This window comes from Rhincodon typus, chromosome 5 (assembly GCF_021869965.1).
Source record: "Rhincodon typus isolate 14 chromosome 5, sRhiTyp1.1, whole genome shotgun sequence".
Classification (NCBI taxonomy): Eukaryota; Metazoa; Chordata; class Chondrichthyes; order Orectolobiformes; family Rhincodontidae; genus Rhincodon; species Rhincodon typus.
The window spans coordinates 68357212-68381170 of record NC_063336.1 but is presented as its reverse complement, the minus strand read 5'-3'; the positions used below and the strand labels follow the sequence as shown (position 1 = coordinate 68381170).

Here is a 23959-nt window from a genome sequence, read left to right as displayed (position 1 = left end):
AGGACAACTGAGATGTACGGGAGTGGAATGCCTCATCCTGGGAGCAGATGCGGCGGAGGCGAAGGAGTTGGGAATAGGGGATAGCATTTTTGCAGGAAGGTGGGTGGGAGGAGGAGTATTCTAGGTAGCTGTGGGAGTCAGTGGGCTTGAAATGAATATCGGTTTCTAGGTGGTTGCCCGATATGGAGACAGAGAGGTCCAGGAAGGAGAGAGAGGTGTTAGAGATGGTCCAGTTAAACTTAAGGTTGGGGTGGAAGGTGTTAGTGAAGTGGATGAACTGTTCGAGCTCTTCATGGGAGCACGAGGCGGCGCCGATACAGTCATCAATGTAACGGAGGAAGAGGTGGGGTTTAGGGCCGGTAGTTTAACTTTACCCTTTTGTATTCTGGCCATTTAGATATGAAAGAAAATATTTCATTAACCTTTTTCATTATTGTCTGTCTGTTTGGTATTTTAATCATCTGTGCACATGGATCCCTTTTGACCTCCATGTTTCTAGATTTTCACCATTAGGAGAACTCTGATCTGTCCCTTTTAGATCCAAAATGGATGACCTCACATTCATCTACCCCTAAACAGAAATCAATTCATCAGTTTTACACATTCGCTTAGTTTGTTAATAAGACTCCTACTTCCTATCTTTGTGTTATTGACCAATTTGTCTATTTGACTCTCTCTCTCCCATCATTAATGAACATGGTAAATAGTTAAGACTCCACTATGTTTGTTATCCCTTTGTAAAATTGCTTAGTTCAAACTCTACATATTTCCTATGCTTGAGCCTGTGATTCTTCATTATGGAGGGTGTCAGCCTCAGCTGCATTGGAATTAGAATTAAATTTTATTGTCACATGTACTCCAGTATAGGAATACATGAATACAGTGAAAAATGTGCACAGTCACTATTCTCCGGCTCAATCTTAGTTACAAAACCGAAATTTACAAAAAACAGAAACAAGTAAAACAAAAGGGCCAAGGTGAAAAGAAGACGTCCAGATCTTAGAGTCTATAGTCTAATGTCTATAAAGGTGTTTAGAACACTCAGCCACCGATACAGGCACCCGGGCCTAACCATAGCACGGTTAGTGTATCCATATTCAGGAAGAATCCAGCAGCATTGGAGAGGGTAGAGAAGAGATTTATGCGAATATTTTCAGGGATGAGGAATTTAGGTATGAAATTATTTTGGAAAAGTTAGGATTGAATTGCTTGGAGAAGAGAAGACTGAGAGGAGATCTGAAAGAGGAATTCAAAATCATCACCAGTGTGGACAGTGTAGAGAAAGAGAAAATGTTCCCACTTATGAAAGAATCAACAAAAATAGGGCACAGATGTAGAAAAATTGGCAAAAAAAAAGCAAAAGTGATTTTTTTAAAAGATGTTTTTTCATGCAATTAATGTCTGAAATGCACTGCCTGAAAATCTAGTGTAAGTATATTCAATCAAGGCCCTGAAAACATTCTGTTATTTGGAAAGAAATAGTGTTCAAGATTACTGGGAGGAAGCAGATGGATGGCAATAAGTGAAAAGCTCATTTAGAGAGCTGGTGCAGCTAAGCTTGCATTGTAATAATTCTGTGTGACCATTTCAAACATAATAGCCTGGATTGTGCAGTATTAATATTTTGTTGCTAATGACAAGCAAATATGTCAGTGCTTACTGTTGTTAATCTGTTGAAGTTGATAACAACTTCTGAAGATTGCACATGTACAATTAAATGTAGAAATCTCAAAGTTGCTGTTACTGATTCTAGCTCACGTCATAATGTGCAAGTCTCTGCAGATGCAAATCAATCAAATTATTGTCTTGATGTGAATTTTCCCTCTTATTAGAAATAGGAGAGCTTCGGTTATGTTGGAGAAAAAGGAGAAGTAAGAGTCTCACTCATTAGGAGGAGATTTGAAGGTGATCTTAAGTCACAAAAGACTTTGAAAGAGTAAATAAAGAGAAACTGTGGAAGGTGCTCAGTAACCAGAGGGCACAGATTTGACACCATAGGCAAAAAAGAACCAGAGGTAGTATGATGAAAGTATTTTTTTAAACAGTGATTTCTTGAGATCTGGAAATCACTGCCTGTGTGGAAGCATATTCAATTGTAACTTTCAAAAGGAAATTGAAGGAAAAGAAGTTGCAGGTCTATGAGGAAAGGGAGTACGATTAACTGGATTTATTTTCAAAGAGCTGGCTATTTTGTGCTGTATCATTCAATGAAACAAAAATGGAGATAAAGTAGTTGCTTGGTGCCTGGTTGTAGGGTGGATTTGGTGAGAAAATGCCAAAAACTCAAATGAATTATGAGGAGGATCTCAAAGGGATACAGCACTGGCATAGTTTTATAGGTGCCAGAAGTTGGTGATGGAGAAGAGAAATATGTTAGATACCAAGGAAACCTATCAGCCATGGAGAGCATCAGGAATAAGGAATGAGTTTAGAATTTTTGTATCAATCAACATTGAAGCAGCAATGGGAAAGGTTCATCATTAGGATTTCAGTGAAAAATGCTTCAGGGAATGAGTGTTCTGATCTCCATTGAGGGATTTCTCTAATCCGTGTCAAGGTCCTGGAATCATTTCACTCGAATTAGAAGGAAGTCTGAAAACAACGTTGGGATAAATGTTAATGCTGCAACTAGCTAAATCCCAGCAGTAGAGTGGGAGTTCAGCTAATAGACGAAGGGAGTATTAATCTGAACAGTGAGACAAATCATAATCATCAAAAAGTGAAAAAAGCTATTAATTGCTGAAGAGCAGTGTTAAATAAACAACGTTGTTGCCTGCTTATGCATCCAGTTTTGGCTACAATTGGGTTCTGCCTAGACCTACAGCTCAATAAAGGCAGTGCGTAATTTCTTCAACCTAAATTAGTAGAATATTTTAGTTATTACTCTATTTTGTTATAGTGCACTGAAAGGATTTAATAGGAATCAGGTGAATTTGTGAACTTTCAAACAAAAAATTAATCCCAATTAATATTTGGCTGACTCTAGGTCAAGATGATTTATGAAATGGGCTGTGGGCTTTCAAGTATGCACTGAGAATGGTGTAACCATTGATAGCAATTCTATACTTACAATCACTGGCAACAAATGTTTGTGAATATATATTTCATATCATTGCAAATTCACTTTTTTTTTGCTGCAAAAGTTGCTCCCTTTGTATAATATTAACTAGTATAATTCAAAATAAAAGAATTTAAAAGTAGACCCGACTACCCAAAAAATTGCCTGCTGCCCAGTTTTAACCCATATATAAGCTAATGAATGGGAATATTTTCGAGTTCAATTATGTTAGATTTCACATTCGTAGCCTGAACAAATTACAGATTTCAAATGCTTTTGAGTTCAGAATAAAAACAAGCCATAGCACATTTAATGGATTTTTGAAACCTGCATTTTGCTTTCTACAGCTCTTCAATGTTTAATTTTGAGTGTATTTTATTTAATTCAGCGAGAAAGAAGAATCTGAACAGAAGAAAGATAAGCAGCGCCTGAAGAAGAAGAAGGAATCAGATTTGCCTTCTGCTATATTACAGATCAGTGGGGTCTCTGAGTTTACCAAAAAAAGAAGTAAACTAGTTCTTCCTGCACCACAGGTAAATAGTACATCTCTATTCTAAACATGCAGTGGTAATAGTTATGTTTTCTGTGGTGACATTTATTTCATACTACAACCTTCCACATATGTGAATAGATGAAAATTGCAGTTGTACAATTCCTTAATATTGCTAAAAAATCGAACTTTGCCATCTTGTCCTCATCGGCATTAGGACTCAAGGAACAGATTTGAAAAATGAATACCAATTTATACAGCCTAAGAAGAAGGTGCTGAAGTTGTTGGGCCATCATTGCCATGGAGATGCAGCAGAAACAGTTAACTGTCAATCTAAGTTTGCAGGCAGGTAAACTCTGATTGGCCAGTGTGTTGCCATGGTAATATAGCAGAGATTGACAGTCACCATGTCCTCCCTTGCCCCAACTCATACAGGTGTACTGTATGCGCAAATTCCTTTTGCCTACAAAAAACATAACTGGAAATAGTCTGATGATTATCGCATCCAACTGTTCTACAAGTTAGTCATAAACTGTATAAATTATAAACATCTGAATTAGATCACCACAACTCAGTTTGCCTGACTGACTGCTTTCAGGGCAAGAGCAAACCATACCAGGTTTCTTCGGTGACATTAAAAATAATATTTATTGTAACATGCTCAACTTTAACAAAAACTGCAGAAGAATGGATTTCTAATTTATGCAATTTAACCTGTATAACAAATACATATGCAAATCAATGACCACATACATACTCAAACACGGGGAGGCAAAACACAAGTGATTTAATACATATACGATGGTTGGAAAACAATATAGTCATGGTGAAAAAAATTCTGAAGACTAAAAGTTCAGATTACAGTGTGGAAAGTCCTTTTTTCCCTCAAAGAAATGTAGAAGATAGTAACAGGAATAGGCTATTCAGCCCTTAAAGCCTGCTCCACCATTGGTTGATTAGAGCTGATTATTCAACTCAATATCCTGTTCCTGATTTTCCCCGTACCCTTTGATCCCTTTAGCTCTAATAACTATATTTAGCTCCTCCTTCAAACATTCAGTGTTTTGGCCTCACCCACTTTCTGAGGCAGAGAATTCCACAGGCCCACCACTCTCCGGGTGAAGAAATTTCTCCTCATCTCAGTCCTAAATAACCTACCTCATATCCTTGAATTGTGCACAGTCTTCATTATTTAATAAAAGTTGTCCATTATGAGAATCACACCTAATGTTGGACATAGAGTTCTGTCACTTGCCAGCACAGGTGCACTATGTCCTCATATATTAAACTGCCTGATGTAAACACGCCACTTATATAAAGAGCGCATCTCTTTTTTTTTCTATATATTTGATTGTGATCTGAAAATAGACTTAAAAGCTAAGAATTGTTGAACAATTGCTCCACTTTTTAAAAGGAAGTTATCTGATACTCATTGTAAGTGCTGTTTACATACATGTTTGTTGAAACAGTGGTGGATGTCTAGATACAGATGAGCTGGAGCCACAGGGTGTGTGCAGATGGAACTTCAGCTGGCAACAAGGAGCTAATTGGTCTGTAACAATTATGTGATTTGCTCCCAGGTAGCTGAACATTTGAGGACCTGTCCCTTTCCTCTGCAGTAAAAACAAAATTGTCTGAAAAAAGTCAGTTTATTTTGTCTTTGTGCTTAACTATCAAGTGAGATACTTTTTAACTGTGACCAAACGACCTGTGCCCATGCAAGGAGCAATATCCTGTTAAGCCAAAACGGTCATCTGTGACCATCTCCCTGGAAGCAGGAACCATTAAACTGCCTTTCCGACCTTTTCCTCTGCCCGTGACAACTAATCTTATTTATGTCTGCCTACAAATGCGTGTTTGGGGGCTGGGGGAGGGTGGTGTTTTATAAGAGGGTTTAGACTTTTAACTGGTACAGTTATGTCAGTTGTTCATAATTGTTTACCTGTAGCCACAATCTTTTCAGTACTAAGTAGTAGTTTTTTTGAGGACAGAAACCTGATCTCTGTCCTTTCTGTCACGCTGACTCTAAAAGATAGGTAAATTGGGGAGGGAATTTTGTATACTTTTATAACATCTTTAACTTTTGTGATGACTCTGGGAATAGTGGGGCTCAATTGCCAACACCCTACCCAAATGAGACATAACACACTTTACAAGAGTGTCCTTATAACAACAAGTTACAAAGGACATTTCCATTACATGTGCGAATTCAAAGTTAAAATTTTCCCTGGTCTCTACCATGGCTTCACTTGAGAAGTCAAAACGAAGTGTAGTATTCATGTGCTTGGGAGATCAATCGTTGTGCTTGTATCTATATCATTCAGTGAATTTAGACATTCCCCATGTTTATTTAATGACCATTAGTGATTTAATTTGTTTGACACATGAGGAATAGTTTATTTCCTTTTAGTTAATAAAAGCAAATCATCATGAGGACAAATCGCTATGTTCACTCCTGTAGCTTGCTGCATCATAGCTGCTCATTTCACTGTCACAGTACAAAACAACCATGTGCTCCCCATGATCTAGTTTGTTCACAAATCAGAATTAAGCTAAGAATCCACTTGTCACCTTTACTCTTAACAAAATAAGAATGGATAAGAAATATAAAACTTCAAAATATCATGAATTTTGGAGAGCATTTCATTGGTCTTTTGCTCAGTCATTTCACTTTCTGTTCATAATCTAAAATTATTTAGAGGGCATGACATTGCCCAGTCGTGTCAGAAGCTCTCCTTTTGTGAAATAAAGATTGAAAGAGATTGGGCCACAAGGCCATATCTGACTTAATTCCCAATTATTTTAAATGTTTGAACGTATGTGTAAAGGAATGAATTTGGTATTAGCCACAGTTGAGTGCACATCTATCTGTAAATGTTTAATAATATCCTTTTTAAATAAAACTTTGAGTTGGTAACAATTTGTTATTGTAAAGTTGATGAGAGTATTTTTGATTTAATGTCATCTGGAACAGCTTTTATGCAAGATTATGTCTATTTTTTCTAGTTGCACCAGCGTACACTTCAGATTGCATGTGGCAAATAAACGTCTGCCCCTTGTACTCCCTAGTTGACCTTGGTTATAAAAAATATTAATAAGCTGTTTTCGGAACTTTGTTCGCATTCTTTAGTCCTCACCATCAGTGATTAGACTGGAGACAATTACACTAACTAAACTTCTGAAGGTGTTAATCTCTTCTAGGGTTCCAATCAGAGTTTGAAATTCCTCCTCTTCTCTGGCTGCCTAATTTAGTTAGATTTCCTGCTTCAAAACTAATACATCTTATTGTTTGAATTGCATGCTTGCAGATGTAATTTGATAACTTGATTATAATTGGCCTTAAGGAAATATAGGAATGACTTTCATTCACATACCATGTGTGACTAACTTCCCATCCCCTCGCTTGCCAAAATACTACATTTTTTAATCAGGTGACAATGCATTCCTAATGCAAATTCAACAGACTTCTCATTCTACCAAATGGTTACGGTCTCTTAAGACTAAGACTTAAATAAACCTGTGAAACGTCTTATGAGCACTAATTTATTGTTTTGCATAATTTGTGTGTTTAATTAGAATTAACAACAACTGTCACTGGTTGTGTCATAAATCGCATTGTCTTTATTGTTCTTTGTACGTTGATAGCTAATCTTCTGTAGAATCCAGCAGCAGCTGTTTCTTTTTTGTCCACTCAGTGCAGGAAATCCCATTTTCATAAATGTCATAGCAACTAAACTGCAGCCAGTCAATAATTTATTGCAGTACCTGCAATTTTAATATGTAATAGCTATATGTTACCTTTCCCACTTTTTTTAGTGGTGCAATTGTTTTTCTTGTCATAACCATATAGCATTAAACACTGGCACCTTATAGCATTATCTGATGTATTCTTTCAATCTGCAATGGAACTATCTCCCTTTCAGGGTAATCATTCAGTCTGTACTTTGGACGTAAGCAGCAATCAGAGACTTGCAGATGAATTGTCTGCTATCGTAGTGCGTTGGTGACTTTTTTTCACTTCACTGCTCTTGGCCCTATTTTGAGGTTGTCATTTTTACTTAATTCCAAGTCATCTGACAGTTTGTTGGCTTGCCTTTAATAGTTCATTAATGTTTGAAAGGAAATGCTTTCACAGATTATTGCTTGATATTTTTTGATTATCCTGTTCAGAAGTATTATTACACACCTCTGGAGCAGGTTTGGTGTGAACCTTGGTGTCCTGGGTCAGAGGCAGGGGCACTAACACTACACCATAACAGCCCTGTTCTGTGTTGTATAAATATCATCCAGTAGGATTCGGATATACACTGCATAGTTATGTTATAACGCTAAAGGAATTAAAGCTTTGCTGTTTACTTTTTAAAAAAGTGTTCTTTTTTTAAAAGATCTCTGATGCCGAACTGGAAGAAGTGGTCAAAATTGGTCAGGCTAGTGAGATGGCCTGTCAGACGGTCGAAGAATCCGGAATGCCAAACTCCGCTTCCAATGCTCTCATATCTGAATATAGCATTGCCAACACTGGTTTGAGTTTGCGAACTGCACGAACTCCTGCAGCACAAGATCGTATTCTCCAGGTAACTGAACCGTATTAAGTTGAATTAGTGCAAATTTTCTACCAGAACCCATCGTGCATTGTCTTTATTGGAGGCTTTCCTGCAAATATTTCTTGATCACTATAATATTCTGAAATGTTTGTGTTCTTTTTGGGCATGATTCTTGTCTTCATAACATTGAGGGGTTTTTTTTCGTCGTCTGACTGTTATATTTATACTGTTTTGTTGATATTGTAATATGTTTTCTGATCTGTGGTTAGACAATTACAACCTCAAGTTTGGAAAATTTATTTTTTGAATAATAGCAAGGAATTGCAGAAGTGTAGTATGGTTTTTTTAAAGTTGTTTAGTTTTAGAGATTAGAAAATATTCACTTGTGTTTCAGAGCCCAGATCTTTTGATGAGAAAATAGTAGTTGCAGAAACGTGGTCCCAAATTGCATGTCAGGGCATGTTGTAGTCCTGATGCAACTGACTCTCTAGGATTGCCCTAGATATTAAAAGGTCCCATAGGCAATTATGTGTGTCTGGAAGCCTCTGAAGAAAGCCCCAACTCTGAGTTAGACTGTGACACTTTGGAGGATTTCAACTGACTTAGATTAATAGTTACTTAGAAAAAGTGAAACCAGCCGCAGGAACTGGGTAACAGTTAAACTGACCACCCAACTACACCACTGATACCGCTCAAGTCAAGTCAAGTCACTTGACTTCCTTGCTGGTTGCATGGATCGCTGAAAAACTCTAGAATGTATAGCTGAAAAAGATCCTGGCCCAGAGGTTTGCATGACAACTCTAAAGATCTATATGTATTTCATTTGTCTAATCAGGATCAGAAATAGGGTTTCTGATTCTGATCCTGTACATCAGGATCAAGACTTTTTTCCCCAAATTTAGTTCTTTCCTTTTTTGCTATTGACTCTTTGCTAAGCAGTTCTAAAGTTACCAGTACAGTTGGTGTTTTGTTTTAAACCCATAATTCACATAAACTTTGACTGTAGCCTTCAGAGCTATACAGCACCACAACAGAGTCTAACCACATCGGCATCTAATGGTCACACACAAACACCTTCATCAGGATTCATCTAATAGAATTACTGGAAAATGCAGCTTAGCTTTCCTTACTTTTACCCAGCAACAATAACGTCAGCAGTAGTACTACATAATGTGCAGGTTGAAATTGACCATGTCAAGAATTGAACCTGAGTTTGAACTGACACTTTAGGTCCTGCCCTGGGCTCAGCAAGGCAAATTAAAATGTCAATTTTGGTTTAGTGTGGCTTTTGAATGTCGCAAATTTGCTTTTGATTGATATTGAACCATTATAGGGAGGTACCAAGTTCTTTCAAAAGTATGAATTTCAGCAGGAGTTCTGCTTTTGTTCAGAGAAAGACTGTCAGACTGCTGGAATTGGGCTCTTGGTGTTAGCTATTGAGTAACTTTGTGCAAAAAGATGGGAGGGTGAGCAGAAAAATTAGAATGCATTCAAAATTGCCTTTTCTGTTTCTGTTTTTGTTCTTTATCTAGGAAGCTCAAAACTTGATGGCGCTGACAAATGTTGATACACCTTTAAAAGGTGGACTGAACACACCTCTCCATGAAAGTGATTTTTCGGGAGTAACCCCACAGCGACAGGTGGTACAGACACCGAACACTGTGCTTACTACACCCTTCAGGTAAAGAATTATGTACTTTTTCTTAAAATTCAGAAAATTAATATGTTTTTGACCAGCCCAGTTTTGGATTAAGGAAATAAGACTATATTTTTGCAGGGACTAACTGAAATGATTGGATTGCATTAATATAATGTGCAATATTTCATTTTATAAAACTTAATTCATATTGCTTATTGACATAACAGCTCTTAGATTATGTATGGCACCTAAATTATAGAGCATCCTGTGTTGATTCCTGCAAGAAGAAAATAAAATCCATCCTCTCACAATTATTTACGCTGCAGTCTTGAAAAATGAGTAGAAAAGGTAAATCGGATCATAAGTTTTTTAAATGTAGGGCCAGGATACATTGTTTCCAGTCAAGACAGTGGAGACAAATATATCCATTATCTCCTTGCCCGGGGAGGGGGGTGGAGGGTGGCGGTGAATGAGGAAGAGAACTCCTAGTAAGAACGGTAAACAAACGGAAGGATAGAATTGATTTTAGCCATCAACACCCTAACTGAGCTTTTCTGTAACCCCTGCATTTAATGCATCATCTTTTAAGCATTTATCTATTTTGAATAGAGAAATCTTTGCGGAGTGATGGATGACATTTGATTATTTTGTTTTGAAATGTTTAGGACTCCAACACATGATAATGATGGCTTGACTCCACGTAGTGGAATGACACCTAAACCTGGTGTTGCAGTGACCCCAGGAAGGACTCCTTTACGAGATAAGTTGAATATCAACCCAGGAGAAGAAATCGCCGATTATAATGATCCTTCATACAACAAGCAATTGGTAGGCCATCGGGGCTATTTCCAGAGTCAATGTGTTTTTAATGAAATATTTTTATATTAGTGTGTAATATACACAACATTAAATGTATGCTTACAAATCTGATTTTAAGTACTTACTTTACACTTCTTATTATGTGATTATTTCCCCTTCAGTTTGCATTTATTTGTGTAGGGTTTGTAGATTGAATTTGTTTTAATTTGAGACCAAATACCCATCTGTAAAGGATGTAAAGAGACTTCATAGAGATTTAGAAAAACTGGTTGAGTGAATAGGTACATGGAAACTGTAATATAATGTGGATGAGCATGAAGTTATCTACTTTGATAGGAAAAAGGGAATGGCAGAGATGCATTGGGAAATGATGTCCAAAGGGACTGGAAAAAAAAATCCAGGTGCACCAAGTAGTTAGAAATAAAAATGGTATGATTGCCTTTATTTCAAGAGGATCGCATGAGGATGACTTAATGTGGCAACACCAGGTCTTAGTGAGACTGAAGTATTGGGTGAAGTTTTGGTCATCTTACCTAAGGAGATAATTGCCATTAGAGGAAATACAGCAAATTCTGACGGGGCTGGACAGATAGATTGGAGAAGAGGATATTTCCACTGGTTTAGGAGTTCCAGAACAAAAAGTCTCAGGATACTGGATAGGCCATTTTAGGACTGTGATGAAGAGAAATGTCTTCAGGTGGTGAACTTGTGGAACTTTCTACCATCTAAGGCTGTGGAAGTCAAGCCCATGACAATATTTAAGGAAGAAATAGATTTCTAGAATACTACAGGTGTCAGGGAGTGTGGGGAGAGAAGTGGAAGATAGCAATAAGATAGAATGGAAGAACATCCTCTGAGTGAAATAGCCGACTCTTGCTTTCTGTTATTTAGCATATGTTCTTTAAATGATAACCAGTATCATTCATTGCTGCTACTAGCAGATATAATTTGACCAAAATGTAGATAAAGTATTATGGATCATTAAGCTAAATGATAGTCTGCAGGGAGCACTTGGAGGGCAGAGCAGCAGCACCGAGTGAATATAAAACTAACTGACTTCAGGAATTGTGGCCTAGTCTCCACGGAGCACTCAGAGGGCAGAACAGCAGTATAGAGTGAGTATAAAACTGACTGAGCTCGAGGCACGTCGTAGCTGCGAGAGAAAACTGGAGTGGCGCCACGGGGAAGCTGTGACCCGATTGGCTGGTAGGAAATCTGCACTAGATTTGATAAAGAACACTGCAAAGAAGTATTAATAAATTTACATGAATTAGTAAAATAATTAACTTGTAGACATGGCTGGGCAGGTGATGTGCTGTAGCTGTATGATGTGGGAACTGGCAATTCTCATTGTGAGCTGAAGTGATCACATCTGCAGCAAGTGTTGGTTGCTCAAGGAACTTCAGCTCACAGGTGATGAGCTGGAATCTGAACTTCAAATACTGTGCACGTTTGGGAGGGGGAGAAGTGCCTGGATGCTTTGTTTCCGGAAGCGGTCACACCTGGTAGATTAAGTAGTTCGAATTCAGTCAGTGATTAGGGACAGCAGGGTGTGATTGCAAGTGAGGCAGGTAGGGGGATCCTGAATTTAGGAACGGAGGAGCCTCATCTCTTGACCGTGTCCAACCGGTGTAAGGTACTTGCTCCCTGTGAGGATGAGGAAAAGGGCTGTAAGGAGAATGAGCCAGCTGACCACTGCACCGTGGTACAGGAGGCCATTCAAAAGGGGAGAGCAAAAAGTCAAGTGGGAGTTGTAGGGGACTCTATAATTAGGAGGATAGAGAGTCCTACAAGGTGTGTTGCCTACCTGGTTCCAGGGTAAGGGACATCTCCAACTGGCTTGAAAGGATATTGGAGCGGGAGGGCGAGGATCCAGTTATTGTGGTCCACGTTGGGATAAACAACATAGGCAAGACAAGGAAGGAGGACCTGTTTGGGGATTATCAAGTACTAGGAACGAAATTAAGAAACAGGTCCTCAAGAGTAATCTCCGGATTACTACCCGAGCCATGTGCAAATTGGCTTAGGGATAAGAAAATTCGGGAAGTAAACACGTGGCTAAAGGAGTGGTGTGGGAAAGAGGGGTTCCATTTCATGGGGCATTGGCATCAGTTTTGGAACAAGAGGGATCTACTGTTGGGATGGTCTCAACCTGAACCGATCTGTTCTAGCGAAAAGGACGTAAGACCATAAGACGTAGGAGCACAAATTGGGCCATTCAGCCCATTGAGTCTGCTCTGCCATTCAATCATGGTTGATAAGGTAGTTACTAGGACTTTAACCAATTGAATTGGGGGGAAGGGAAGGGGAAAATGACAGGAAGAATAATGGTAAATTGAAAAGAAAGCAGCAGGTTAGCGTGTGTGCAGGAGGGTTTAACCAAATGGAAGACTATGAAAGGAGTTAAAAGGAAGGAAAACGCAGGAGGCGTTATTAACGGAGATGTTATAATGCAAAAAGAAAGTATAAAAACTGGCATAAAGGCACTTTATCCGAATGCTTGTAGCATTCAAAACAAGGTAGATGAGTTAACGGCATAAATCATCGCAAATGAGTATGATTTCGTAGCCATTACGGGGACATGGTTGCCGGATGGTCACGTCTGCGAATCAAGTATCCAGGGGACTATTTGGAAGGACAGACAGGAAGGTAAGGGGGGTGGTGTAGCTCTGATATTTAAGGGTGACATCAGTGCGGTAATGAGAGATGAGATAGGTTCTATGGAGAATAAGGTTGAATCCATTTGGGTGGAAATTAGAAATTCCAGAAGAAAAAGTCACTGATGGGCATAGTCTATAGACCACCAAATAATAACATCGCATTGGGGCGCGTAATAAACAAAGAAATAACTTGTGCGTGTTAAAATAGTACGGCAATTATCATTTGGGGTTTTAATCTACATGTTGATTGGTTGAAACAAGTCAGTCACTGCAGCCCTGAGGTGGAGTTCATTGAATGTATTCACGATAGTTTTCTTGAACGATATGTAGTGGAACCAACAAAGGAGCAAGCTATCCTAGATCTGATCCTGTTTAATGAGACAGGAATAATTGATGATCTCATAGTTGGGGATCATCTTGGAAGGAGTGATCACAGTATGGTTGAATTTATAATACAAATGGATAGTGAGAAGATAAAATCCAATACCAAGGTCCTGTGCTTAAACAATACAATACTACAATAGGATGAAGGACGAGTTGGCTAAAGTAGACTGGAAGAAAAGACTTTGTGGTGGAACAGTGGAGGACTTTCAAAGCAATTTTTCAAAGTGCTCAGCAAAAGTATATACCAGTGAAAAGGAACAACTAGGAAAAGGGGTAATCAGCCATGGCTGTCTAAGGAAATAAGGGAGGCTATCAAACTGAAAGATAAGGCATACAAAGTGGCAAAGACCAGTGGGAAACTAGAAGATTGGGAAAACTTAAAAGGTCAACAGAAAGGCACAAAAAAGCTATAAAGAACAGTAAGGTAGATTGAGAGTAAACTAGCCCAGAATGTAAAGACAGACAGCAAAAGTTTCTACAAATAAAAAAAACGGAAAAGAGTGGCTAAGGTAAACATTGGTCCTTTAGAGGATGAGAAGGAGGATTTAATGAAGGGAAATAAGGAAATAGCTGAGGCATTGAGCAGGTATTTTGTGTCGGTCTTCACAGTGAAGGACACAAATAACATGCCAGTAATGATGATGAGAAGACGAAGGTTGGTGAGGACCTAGAAACAATGATTATCACCAAAGAGGTAGTGTTGGGCAAGTTAATGGAGCTAAAGGTAAACTAGTCTCCTGGCCCTGATGGAATGCATCCCAGGGTACTAAAAGAGCTGGCAGGAGAAGTAGGAAATGCACTCACGGTAAATTTCCAAAATTTGCTGGACTCTGGGGGAGTTCCAGCAGATTGGAAAATAGCAAATGTGACGCTACTATTAAAAAAAAAAAGAGGTAGATAAAAGGTGGAGAATTATAGGCTGGTTAGCTTAATGTCTGTAGTGGAGAAAATGCTTGAATCAATCATCAAGGAAGAAATAACAAGACATCTAGATAGAAATTGTCCCATTGGGCAGATACAGCATGGTTCTTGAAAGGCAGGTCATGTTCAACTAATTTACTGGAATTCTATGAAGACATTACAAGCGCGGTGGACAACAGGGACCCAGTAGATCTGGTGTATCTAGATTTCCAAAAGGCATTTGGCAAGGTGCCACACAAAAGGCTGCTGCATAAGATAAAGGTGCATGGCATAATGGGCAATGCATTAGCATGGATAGAGGATTTGTTAATTAACAGGAAGCAAAGACTGGGGATAAATGAGTGCTTTTCTGGTTGGTGATCAGTGACTAGTGGTGTGTCTCAGGGGTCAGTGTTGGGACTGCAGTTGTTTACAATTTACGTAGACGATTTGAATTTGGGGACGACGTATAGTGTGTCACAGTTTGCGGATGACACTAGGATGAGTGGTACAGCAAAATGTGCAGAGGACTCTGAAAGTGCAGAGGGATATAGATAGTTTCAGTGAGTGGGCAAAGGTCTGGCAGAAGGAGTACAATGCTGATAAATATGAAATCATCTATTTTGGTAAGAATAACAGTAAAAAGGACTATTACTTGAATGATAAAAAAATTGCAGCATGCAGCTGTGGAGAGGGACCTGGGTGTCTTTGTGCATGAATCGGGTTTGCAGATGCAACAGGTAATTAAGAAGGCAAATGGAATTTTTTCCCTCATTGTAGAGGGATTGGGTTTAAAAGCAGGAAGGTCATATTACGGCTGTATAGGGTGCTGGTGAGACCACACCTGGAGTACTGTGTGCAGTTTTGGTCTCCTTACTTGAGAAAGAATGTACTGGCACTGGAGGAAGTGTAGAGGAGATTTACTAGGTTGATTCCGGAGTTGACCGGGTTGGTTTATGAGGAGAGACTGAATAAACAGGGATTATATTCATTCAGATTTAGAGGAATGAGGGGGATCTTACAGAAGCATATAAAATTATGAAGGGAATAGATAAGATAGAAGCAGGGAGGGTGTTTCCACTGATGGATAAAACTAGAACAAGAGGGCATTGCCTCAAAGTTGGAGGGGGGGGTGGACGCGGGGGAAGCAGATTTAGGACTGAATTGACGAGGAACTTCTTCACCCAAAAGAATCTGTGGAATTCACTGCCCAGTGAAGTAGTTGAGGCTTCTTCATTGAATATTTTTAAAGCTAAGGTAGATAATTTTTTTTGAACAGTAAAAGAGTTAAGGGTTATGGTGAGAGGGTGGGTAAGTGGAACTGAGGCCATGAAAAGATCAGCCATGATCTTATTGAATGGCAGAGCGGGCTCGAAGGGCTAGATGACCTACTTCTGCTCCTGGTTCATATGTTCTTATATTTATGACCCCTCTTATGCCATCTATTCTATGATAGTAACTAGAATTATAAAAAGTTTAAAGAAGTGGCAAACATTTTTATTTGCAACTTTTGATTCCAGAATTTTATAACAGGACAAGTAAAAATTGAAAATCTTAATGACGGACAGCTTAGTGATGGCGTTAGAAGACAGTTGGCCTGTTGAAATCTGGGAAGGGGTGGTAACAGCAGGGCTGCTGATTGCAGTGTCTCAATATTGGTGTCCAAAAAATCATTAGTTCCTCATTTTTTTGTTGACAAGGAAACAGGATAGACAGATTTTTAAAAAAGCATGCAGTCAAGAAAAGAGACTAGGGTTATCTCTTCATTCCTAGAACAGTGAGCGGGACCTAGTGGTGCTTTATTTAGCTGAGTCATTTTTAACAGTGAATGGCTGCCAAATGCATTCAGGTCTATGTCCCATGAACCTGAGGGTGGAGGTAAATTCCATTGTGGATGAATGACCAGGGCATGGGAGAGTATTAGTCTTACTTGGTTATACGTTGTGGTGTAGTTGAGCAGATTAGGAGGACCAAAGTAATTGTTGCAAACACAATTCTTGGTGCATTTGGAGATGCAGAAGAAAGTAGGATTGGGAAAGGGTAAGATAATGGGAATGGAGAATGATTCATGTATGTGATCAGAAACGTTCTTAACACATTGAGTAGCAAAGCTGTGTAAAATGACAAGTTTATGGGGCTGGATTTAAGTATGGATTAGGGAGTTTACATGAAAATGAAGATCGAAGAGGGGAGAGCAGCAATCTCGAGATAGAGTACAGTGCTCTCAGATATAGGTTGAATATCAAGGATGAGAAATTTCTTGGCGCAAAGACTGATGGAGGAATGCACTGAAGCCAGATCAGGGAGAAAATGTCTTATTTGTACTTGGTTGTACTGCAGAGACAAACTTTTTAAAAACAAGGCTAATGAGGTGGAACAAAGGTAAAATGTTCAAAGTAGGTGAAAGAGTCAGACTAAGGTGTGATTTGATGTATCATAAACACGATTTGTGTTTTCTTATTGTCCATGATTTAAGTGTTTTAATACGTGGGGTGCTTGGATGTTCTTACCCTCAGAGTGATTTGTCCCAATTTAAATCATCCTTACTGTAAACGTTTGTTAGCTTAAACATAAGGATATTACTATGTTATTATCATGAATTTGTCCCAGACGTTTAAAATAAATACAATGCCTCGCTTACTTGACTACCCTCGCACAAAAACTAGGTACAATTGAGGCAAGCACAATCTAATTACAATTTTGCATTGTCAGGTTTTTTCTCTGTAACAGGCCTGTAGTTTCTTAGATGAGTTGGTGCTTTAACAGGAGGATTCTTGTAATTAGTAAGAGAGGTAAGTGAGAGAAGCTTCTTGTAATTAAATTGCTTGGGTGGTAAGTTTTCGAGGAACCTGAAGTTGAAATAATTTGGGAGGAGTCCTTCACCCACTTTCAGGAGGTAGTTATTTAATACCTTGGCTGCATAGAGTGCTGCAGCAGATTCAATGGCATTCAATTGGTGTCTTTGTCTCAATAGCTTCTGCTGTTATTTTTAAAAGCAAGTAAAAACATGACTGTCTTACCGTGCTGTCTGATTTAAACAAGTCCAATATTATTTTCAAACAAGGTAGTGTGTTAGACTAATAAGCATCTTGTATTATGGTTTTTTAAACCTTTGAGTGTTTGAAGCAGCCAAGATTTTTGTATTTCCATGGCTTCTTGTCTCAAACATATTGAGAAATCAATGTGACCCCTTGCATTCATCTAACCCTGTCTGTGATTAAGTAGAAAGACAAGTTAACTGCTGTATTTAGCCTGTTTTGTTGATAACCCATCCTTAACAAGTAATTGTGTTAATTTCATGGGTGACTGTCAATATTTAATTAGGCATTTGTAGCAGTTTCAGAACTATCCAGTGCTTATGCTCTATACTGCCAAAATCATGTGATGTACTGTGGTCATCTTAACAGATTTCTTAAAATTTGTAATCTCTGCTTGCCTGCACTGTGTATCACAGTGGTCAGACCCATCCTGCCACTGGACAGCAGGGGAGGGCATAGCCAGCTGGGGAGACATCATTTAGTGGGATATATCCTTTCCCCTCAGCCAGATTTCTTTTAAGACCAGGATGTCAGTAATCCTTTTTGGAAGCTTTCATGGTTTTAAAGCTTTGTAATTAAATCCAACATGAATATTTTATCAACCCTATAGCTATTTTTTTTAGATTCATTCGTGGGATCAGGGTATTGCCTATCCCTAATTGCCTAGAGGGCAGTTGAGAGTCAGCCACATTGCTATGGGCTTGGAGTGTAGGCCAAACCAGGTAAGGATGGCAGATTTACTTCCCTAAAGGACATTAGTGACCCAGATGGGTTTTTCCCAACAGTCGACAATGGATTCATAGTCATCATTAGACTTTTAATTTCAAATATTTATTGAATTCAGATTCCACTGTCTGGCACGGCAGAATTCAAGCTTGGGTCCCCAGAACATTACCTGAGTCTCTGGATTGATAGTCTAATGATAATATCACTCGGCCATCGCCTTCCCCTGTGATGTAACTCTGGGCTTTGCTACTCTTTCCCAAAACTTATGATTGATTTTATTTGTAGGAAAGAGAGCATCGAGAGCAACTGCGAATGGGACTGCTGAACCTTCCAACTCCAAAGAATGATTTTGAAATCGTGCTCCCAGAGAATGCAGAGCGAGAGCTTGAGGAACCAGAGGCAGAAGATAACTTCATAGAAGATGCCGCTGATGTAGAATCCCGTAGACAAGTAAGCCTCCTCAAGAACTCTACCAAAGTTGATTTGTGAAAATACTTTTTTGTGAACACACACTGCATTGTACATGAATTTACTAAATTCCATTTTAATTGTAATGTTTTCATTAGATCATATGGCCAATATTTGAATTCCAGAAACTGATCCATTCTTTAAGTAATGACCTGATAGCTCAGTGAAGTAGTCCAATGTGTATAGTGTGTGCATTTTTACTTTAAAGCCTAGTCTTTGTTTGTAAATTTCAAAGTTTTCATCTTTTCCTTTTCAGGCAATGAAAGATGCTGAACGAGAGAGGGAGTTAAAAAAGAGGCACCAATCAGTACAGCGAAATCTTCCAAGGCCTACAGAGGTAAGTACAAAACTTGCAATTTTATAAATACAAGCAAAAAATAGCATGAAATTGAAAGCCAGTAAATTATATCCTACAGAATGTGGAAGTAAAGGCTATCCTATCAATGGAAGAATTGCACAATGAAAATGAGACAATAACAGGAAAGATATATAAATAACTTGTTCATAATTTTTGAAATTAGATATCATACATATGAGCTATTGAAATGTTCTTTAAAAATGAAATTGTTGTGTACAAGCTGAATTTTTGATTTTTAGGTAAATGAAACCATTTTAAGGCCTCTGAATGTTGAACCACCTCTGACTGAGATGCAGAAAGCTGAAGAGATGGTGAAGAAAGAAATGATCATTATGTTACACTATGATACACTTCATCATCCATATGTAGACCAATTTGGAAAAAGAGGAAAAGGAGCAGGATCAAGCTCTAGCAATGCTGAGCATATTGCTTTCCTGGAACACAACATATATGAAAAAATCAGCAAAGAAGACATGAAAAAGGTTTGTTAATGGTTGTAATGTTTTAAATTGAGTATGTAACCCTTTATTCACCTTGGATGATGGGACATTCAAATAATTCTAATTTGTAAACTCTGAAGAGGTAGGAGGCAAAAAAATTTTTATGTTGAACATAGAACATCGAACATTATAGCGCAGTACAGGCCCTTCGGCCCTCGATGTTGCGCCAACCTGTGAAACCAATCTGAAGCCCATCTAACCTACACTATTCCATTATCATCCAAATGTTTATCCAATGACCATTTAAATGCCCTTAAAGTTGGCGAGTCTACTACTGTTGCAGGCAGGGCATTCCACGTCCTTACTACTCTGAGTAAAGAACCAACCTCTGACATCTGTCCCATATCTATCACCCCTCAATTTAAAGCTATGTCCCATCTTACTAGCCATCACCATCCGATCTCACTGTCCACCCTATCTAATCCTCTGATCATCTTGTATGTCTCTATTAAGTCACCTCTTAACCTTCTTCTGTCTAACGAAAACAGCCTCAAGTCCCTCAGCCTTTCCTCATACGACCTTCCCTCCATACCAGGCAACATCCTGGTAAATCTCCTCTGCACCCTTTCCAATGCTTCCACATCCTTCCTATAATGCGGCGACCAGAACTGTACGCAATACTCCAAGTGCGGCCGCAGCAGAGTTTTGTACAGCTGCAACATGACCTCATGGCTCCGAAACTCAATCCCTCTACCAATAAAACCTAACACACCGTACGCCTTCTTAACAACCCTATCGACCTGGGTGGCAACTTTCAGGGATCTATGCGCATGGACACCAAGATCTCTCTGCTCATCCACACTACCAAGAATCTTACCATTAGCCCAGTACTCTGTATTCCTGTTACTCCTTCCAAAGTGAATCACCTCACACTTTTCCGCATTAAACTCCATTTGCCACCTCTCAGCCCAGCTCTGCAGCTTATCTATGTCCCTCTGTAACCTGCAACATGCTTCCGCACTATCCACAACTCCACCGACTTTGGTGTCATCCGCAAATTTACTAACCCATCCTTCTATGCCCTCATACAGGTCATTTATGAAAATGACAAACAGCAGTGGTCCCAAAACAGATCCTTGCGGTACACCACTAGTAACTGAACTCCAGGATGAACATTTCCCATCAACCACCACCCTCTGTCTTCTTACAGTTAGCCAATTTCTGATCCAGACCGCTAAATCACCCTCAATCCCACGCCTCCGTATTTTCTGCAATAGCCTACCGTGGGGACCCTTATCAGACGCTTTACTGAAATCCATATACACCACATCAACCGCTTTACCCTCATCCACCTGTTTGGTCACCTTCTCAAAGAACTGAATAAGGTTTGTGAGGCACGACCTACCCTTCACAAAACCGTGTTGACTATCCCTAATCAAATTATTCCTTTCTAGATGATTATAAATCCTATCTCTTGTAATCCTTTCCAACACTTTACCCACAACCGAAGTAAGGCTCACTGGTCTATAATTACCAGGGTTGTCTCTACTCCCCTACTTGAGCAAGGGGACAACGTTTGCTATCCTCCAGTCTTCTGTAGACAATGACGACATAAAGATCAAAGCCAAAGGTTCTGCAATCTCCTCCCTAACTTCCCAGAGAATCCTAGGATAAATCCCATCCAGCCCCAGGGGACTTATCTATTTTCACACTTTCCAGAATTGCTAATACCTTCTCCTTATGAACCTCAATCCCGTCTAGTCTAATAGTCTGTATCTCAGTATTCTCCTCGACAACATTGTCTTTTTCCTGTGTGAATACTGACGAAAAATATTCATTTAGCGCCTCTCCTATCTCTTCAGGCTCCACGCACAACTTCCCACTACTGTCCTTAACTGGCCCTAATCTTATTCTAGTCATTCTTTTATTCCTGACATATCTATAGAAAGCTTTAGGGTTTTCCTTGATCCTACCTGCTAAAGACTTCTCATGTCCCCTCCTGGCTCTTCTTAGGTCTCTCTTTAGGTCCTTCCTGGCTAACTTGTAACTCTCAAGCGCCCTAACTGAGCCTTCACGCCTCATCCTTACATAAGCCTTGATGAAGGAAAATAATTCTAGGATATGCTATGCTTTATTCTGAAAGAAATGTGTTTTGTTCATTTGGGGGAGAAAAATTATTAAGTGTGAGATCCAGGACTTAAAACTGCTGGGTGATAGAGATGTATGCAAACCATTCCTTACTGTGCTACAAAAGTGGAAACACATAAAATATTAATACTGCTCAGACAGTACTTGACATTTCAGGAGATCTTTTATACTGTCTAGCAGACCTGTTCGAAAAGACATCTAAGGGTCAGTCAGTAAACTCCTTTGGAAAGGAATTTGATGAGCAACTGATTGGATTGAATTTGGAGGAAATAGGAATTAACTGATTGTGAACTCTACAGTTTCCTGTGCTGTTATAGAGAAGACTTTGGGGGTATTAGTGGAGTGCAGTAGTTTAGAGTTGAACAGAAGAGCTGTGGAACGAATGAATAATCTTGACTATTTCTTGACCACCATTGAGAATTAGGAAGTAATTATGTAGAACATTCTCTCTAGAAGTTATTTGGGTATGGTAGAATCCAGTGTTGGGTAAACCGTACGTGAAATTCTAAAAATGATGAAGCATATGCATTTTTCTTCAGTTTTATATTGCCTATTTGCACAGAAATATATAACACTGAAGGAAAATGCATTTGTCAATATGTGGTAATAAGCTTTTAAAATCTATTTTAATTACTGAAAGTAAAAATATTAGCTTTTCAAGGTTAAGTGATTATTACAAGAGGAAGTACTGAATTATATCGCCAGAGACATTGAAAATATTTTACAAAAAGAAAAGTTAATGAAAATTAATATTATACATCCCAAACATCATGATGATATGTGAACCTTCTAAATGAAAGATTTTTATTCCTGGAATCTCTGCTGAAGTTTCATGAGCAAATTGTATATTTTCTTAAATTCTTTTATGCATTCTGTTTCCGCTATTTGTTTTCTAATCTGACAATATATTTGGAGTTCTGAAACTAAAAAAAGCACCCTTAGTCATCATTTACTTGTATATACATCATTATAGAATTTTCGTAGAATCCCTACAGTATGGAAACAGGCCAATTCGGCCCAACAAGTCCACAACACTCCTCTGAAGAGCATCCCACCCAGACCCCTTCCCCAACACCTGCATTTCCCTTGTCTAACCCACCTAATCTAAACATCCCTGGGAATTATGGGCAATTTAGCATAACCAATCCACCTACCCCGCACATCTTTGGACTGTGGGAGGAAACCGGAGCACCCAGAGGAAACCCACGCAGACACCGGGAGAATGTGCAAACTCCACACAGACAGTCGCCCAAAGCTGGAATCAAACCCAGGTCCCTGGAGCTGTGAGACAGCAGTGCTAACCACTGAGCCACTGTGCTGCCCCATTTTTAAAATTTTTAAAGTTTTTTTAAAAATTTGAATTTTTATTTTGTGCAAAATGAATAAAACAACATGAAACTAAAAACATAGATTTCAAAAAGAGGCTCCAAGTTTGCAAATACAAGTTCAGGTCTGACATTTGCTAAATTAGATGAATAATTTTTGTCATCTTTTGCAATTGTCGTGCTCTTGGCTACATAATTGAAAAGTACTAGAGTTAACAATGTGATTAATTTTTAGATTTGAAACAAGGCTAAACTCATGTATTGACAGTTCTGGAAATGCAAGGGCCAATAGCTAAACTACTAACAAAAGAAAAGCTATGATGAAAAGATTCAGTTTTCTATTCAGCTGCCTGAATTATTTATGTATTATTCTTCTTATTGGGTGCAGGTGTATTCTGATCATGGGAATGTAGCTAAGATCAGTAGAATTTTGGCCCAGCAATGCAGCTTGTTTGTTTCCAGATATTATAAGGTGTATTTGGATAATTTGCATATCTATACCAAAAATTACAATGAACTCTTACTAGTTATTAATAATTTCTTAAAAATACACCAACTTTGGTGTTGCAATTTTGTAGAATAACTAATGCCAGTGCTCTGCCTCAGCTGGGATATTGTGCCCAGTTCTGCGCACCAGACTCTCAAAAAAGGGAGAGGGGTCAGAGGAAATTTACAAATACAAAGTCAGGATTGAAAAACTTCAGTTGTGTTGACAAACTGAAGAGAGTCTAGAGTAGCTGTCCTCAGAGCAGAGAATTTTAAGGGGGAAGGTTTGATAGCGTTGTTCAAAAGCATGAACAGTTTTGATGGTGAAATTGTTTCTGTTATCGAGTTTGGGATTTCGAATATACTGCTTTGAAGAATGGTGAAAACAAATTCAATAATGTATTTCAAAAGAGAGTTGAATAAATACGTGGATGTAGGTTTGGTAGAGTAACTTGAGTGAAACCATTTTCAGTATC

General features: G+C 38.7%; 1 protein-coding gene across 1 annotated transcript in view; it reads left to right on the top strand.

Moving 5' to 3' along the window:
• Positions 1-23959, top strand: part of cdc5l (CDC5 cell division cycle 5-like (S. pombe)) — a 48353-nt gene that overhangs the window by 13148 nt on the left and 11246 nt on the right. The window contains exons 3-9 of the mRNA XM_048597054.1: positions 3447-3591; positions 7934-8122; positions 9625-9773; positions 10397-10559; positions 18544-18708; positions 18983-19063; positions 19324-19566. Of these exons, the coding sequence (XP_048453011.1) occupies positions 3447-3591; positions 7934-8122; positions 9625-9773; positions 10397-10559; positions 18544-18708; positions 18983-19063; positions 19324-19566 (1135 nt within the window). The remainder of the gene's footprint in view (positions 1-3446; positions 3592-7933; positions 8123-9624; positions 9774-10396; positions 10560-18543; positions 18709-18982; positions 19064-19323; positions 19567-23959) is intronic.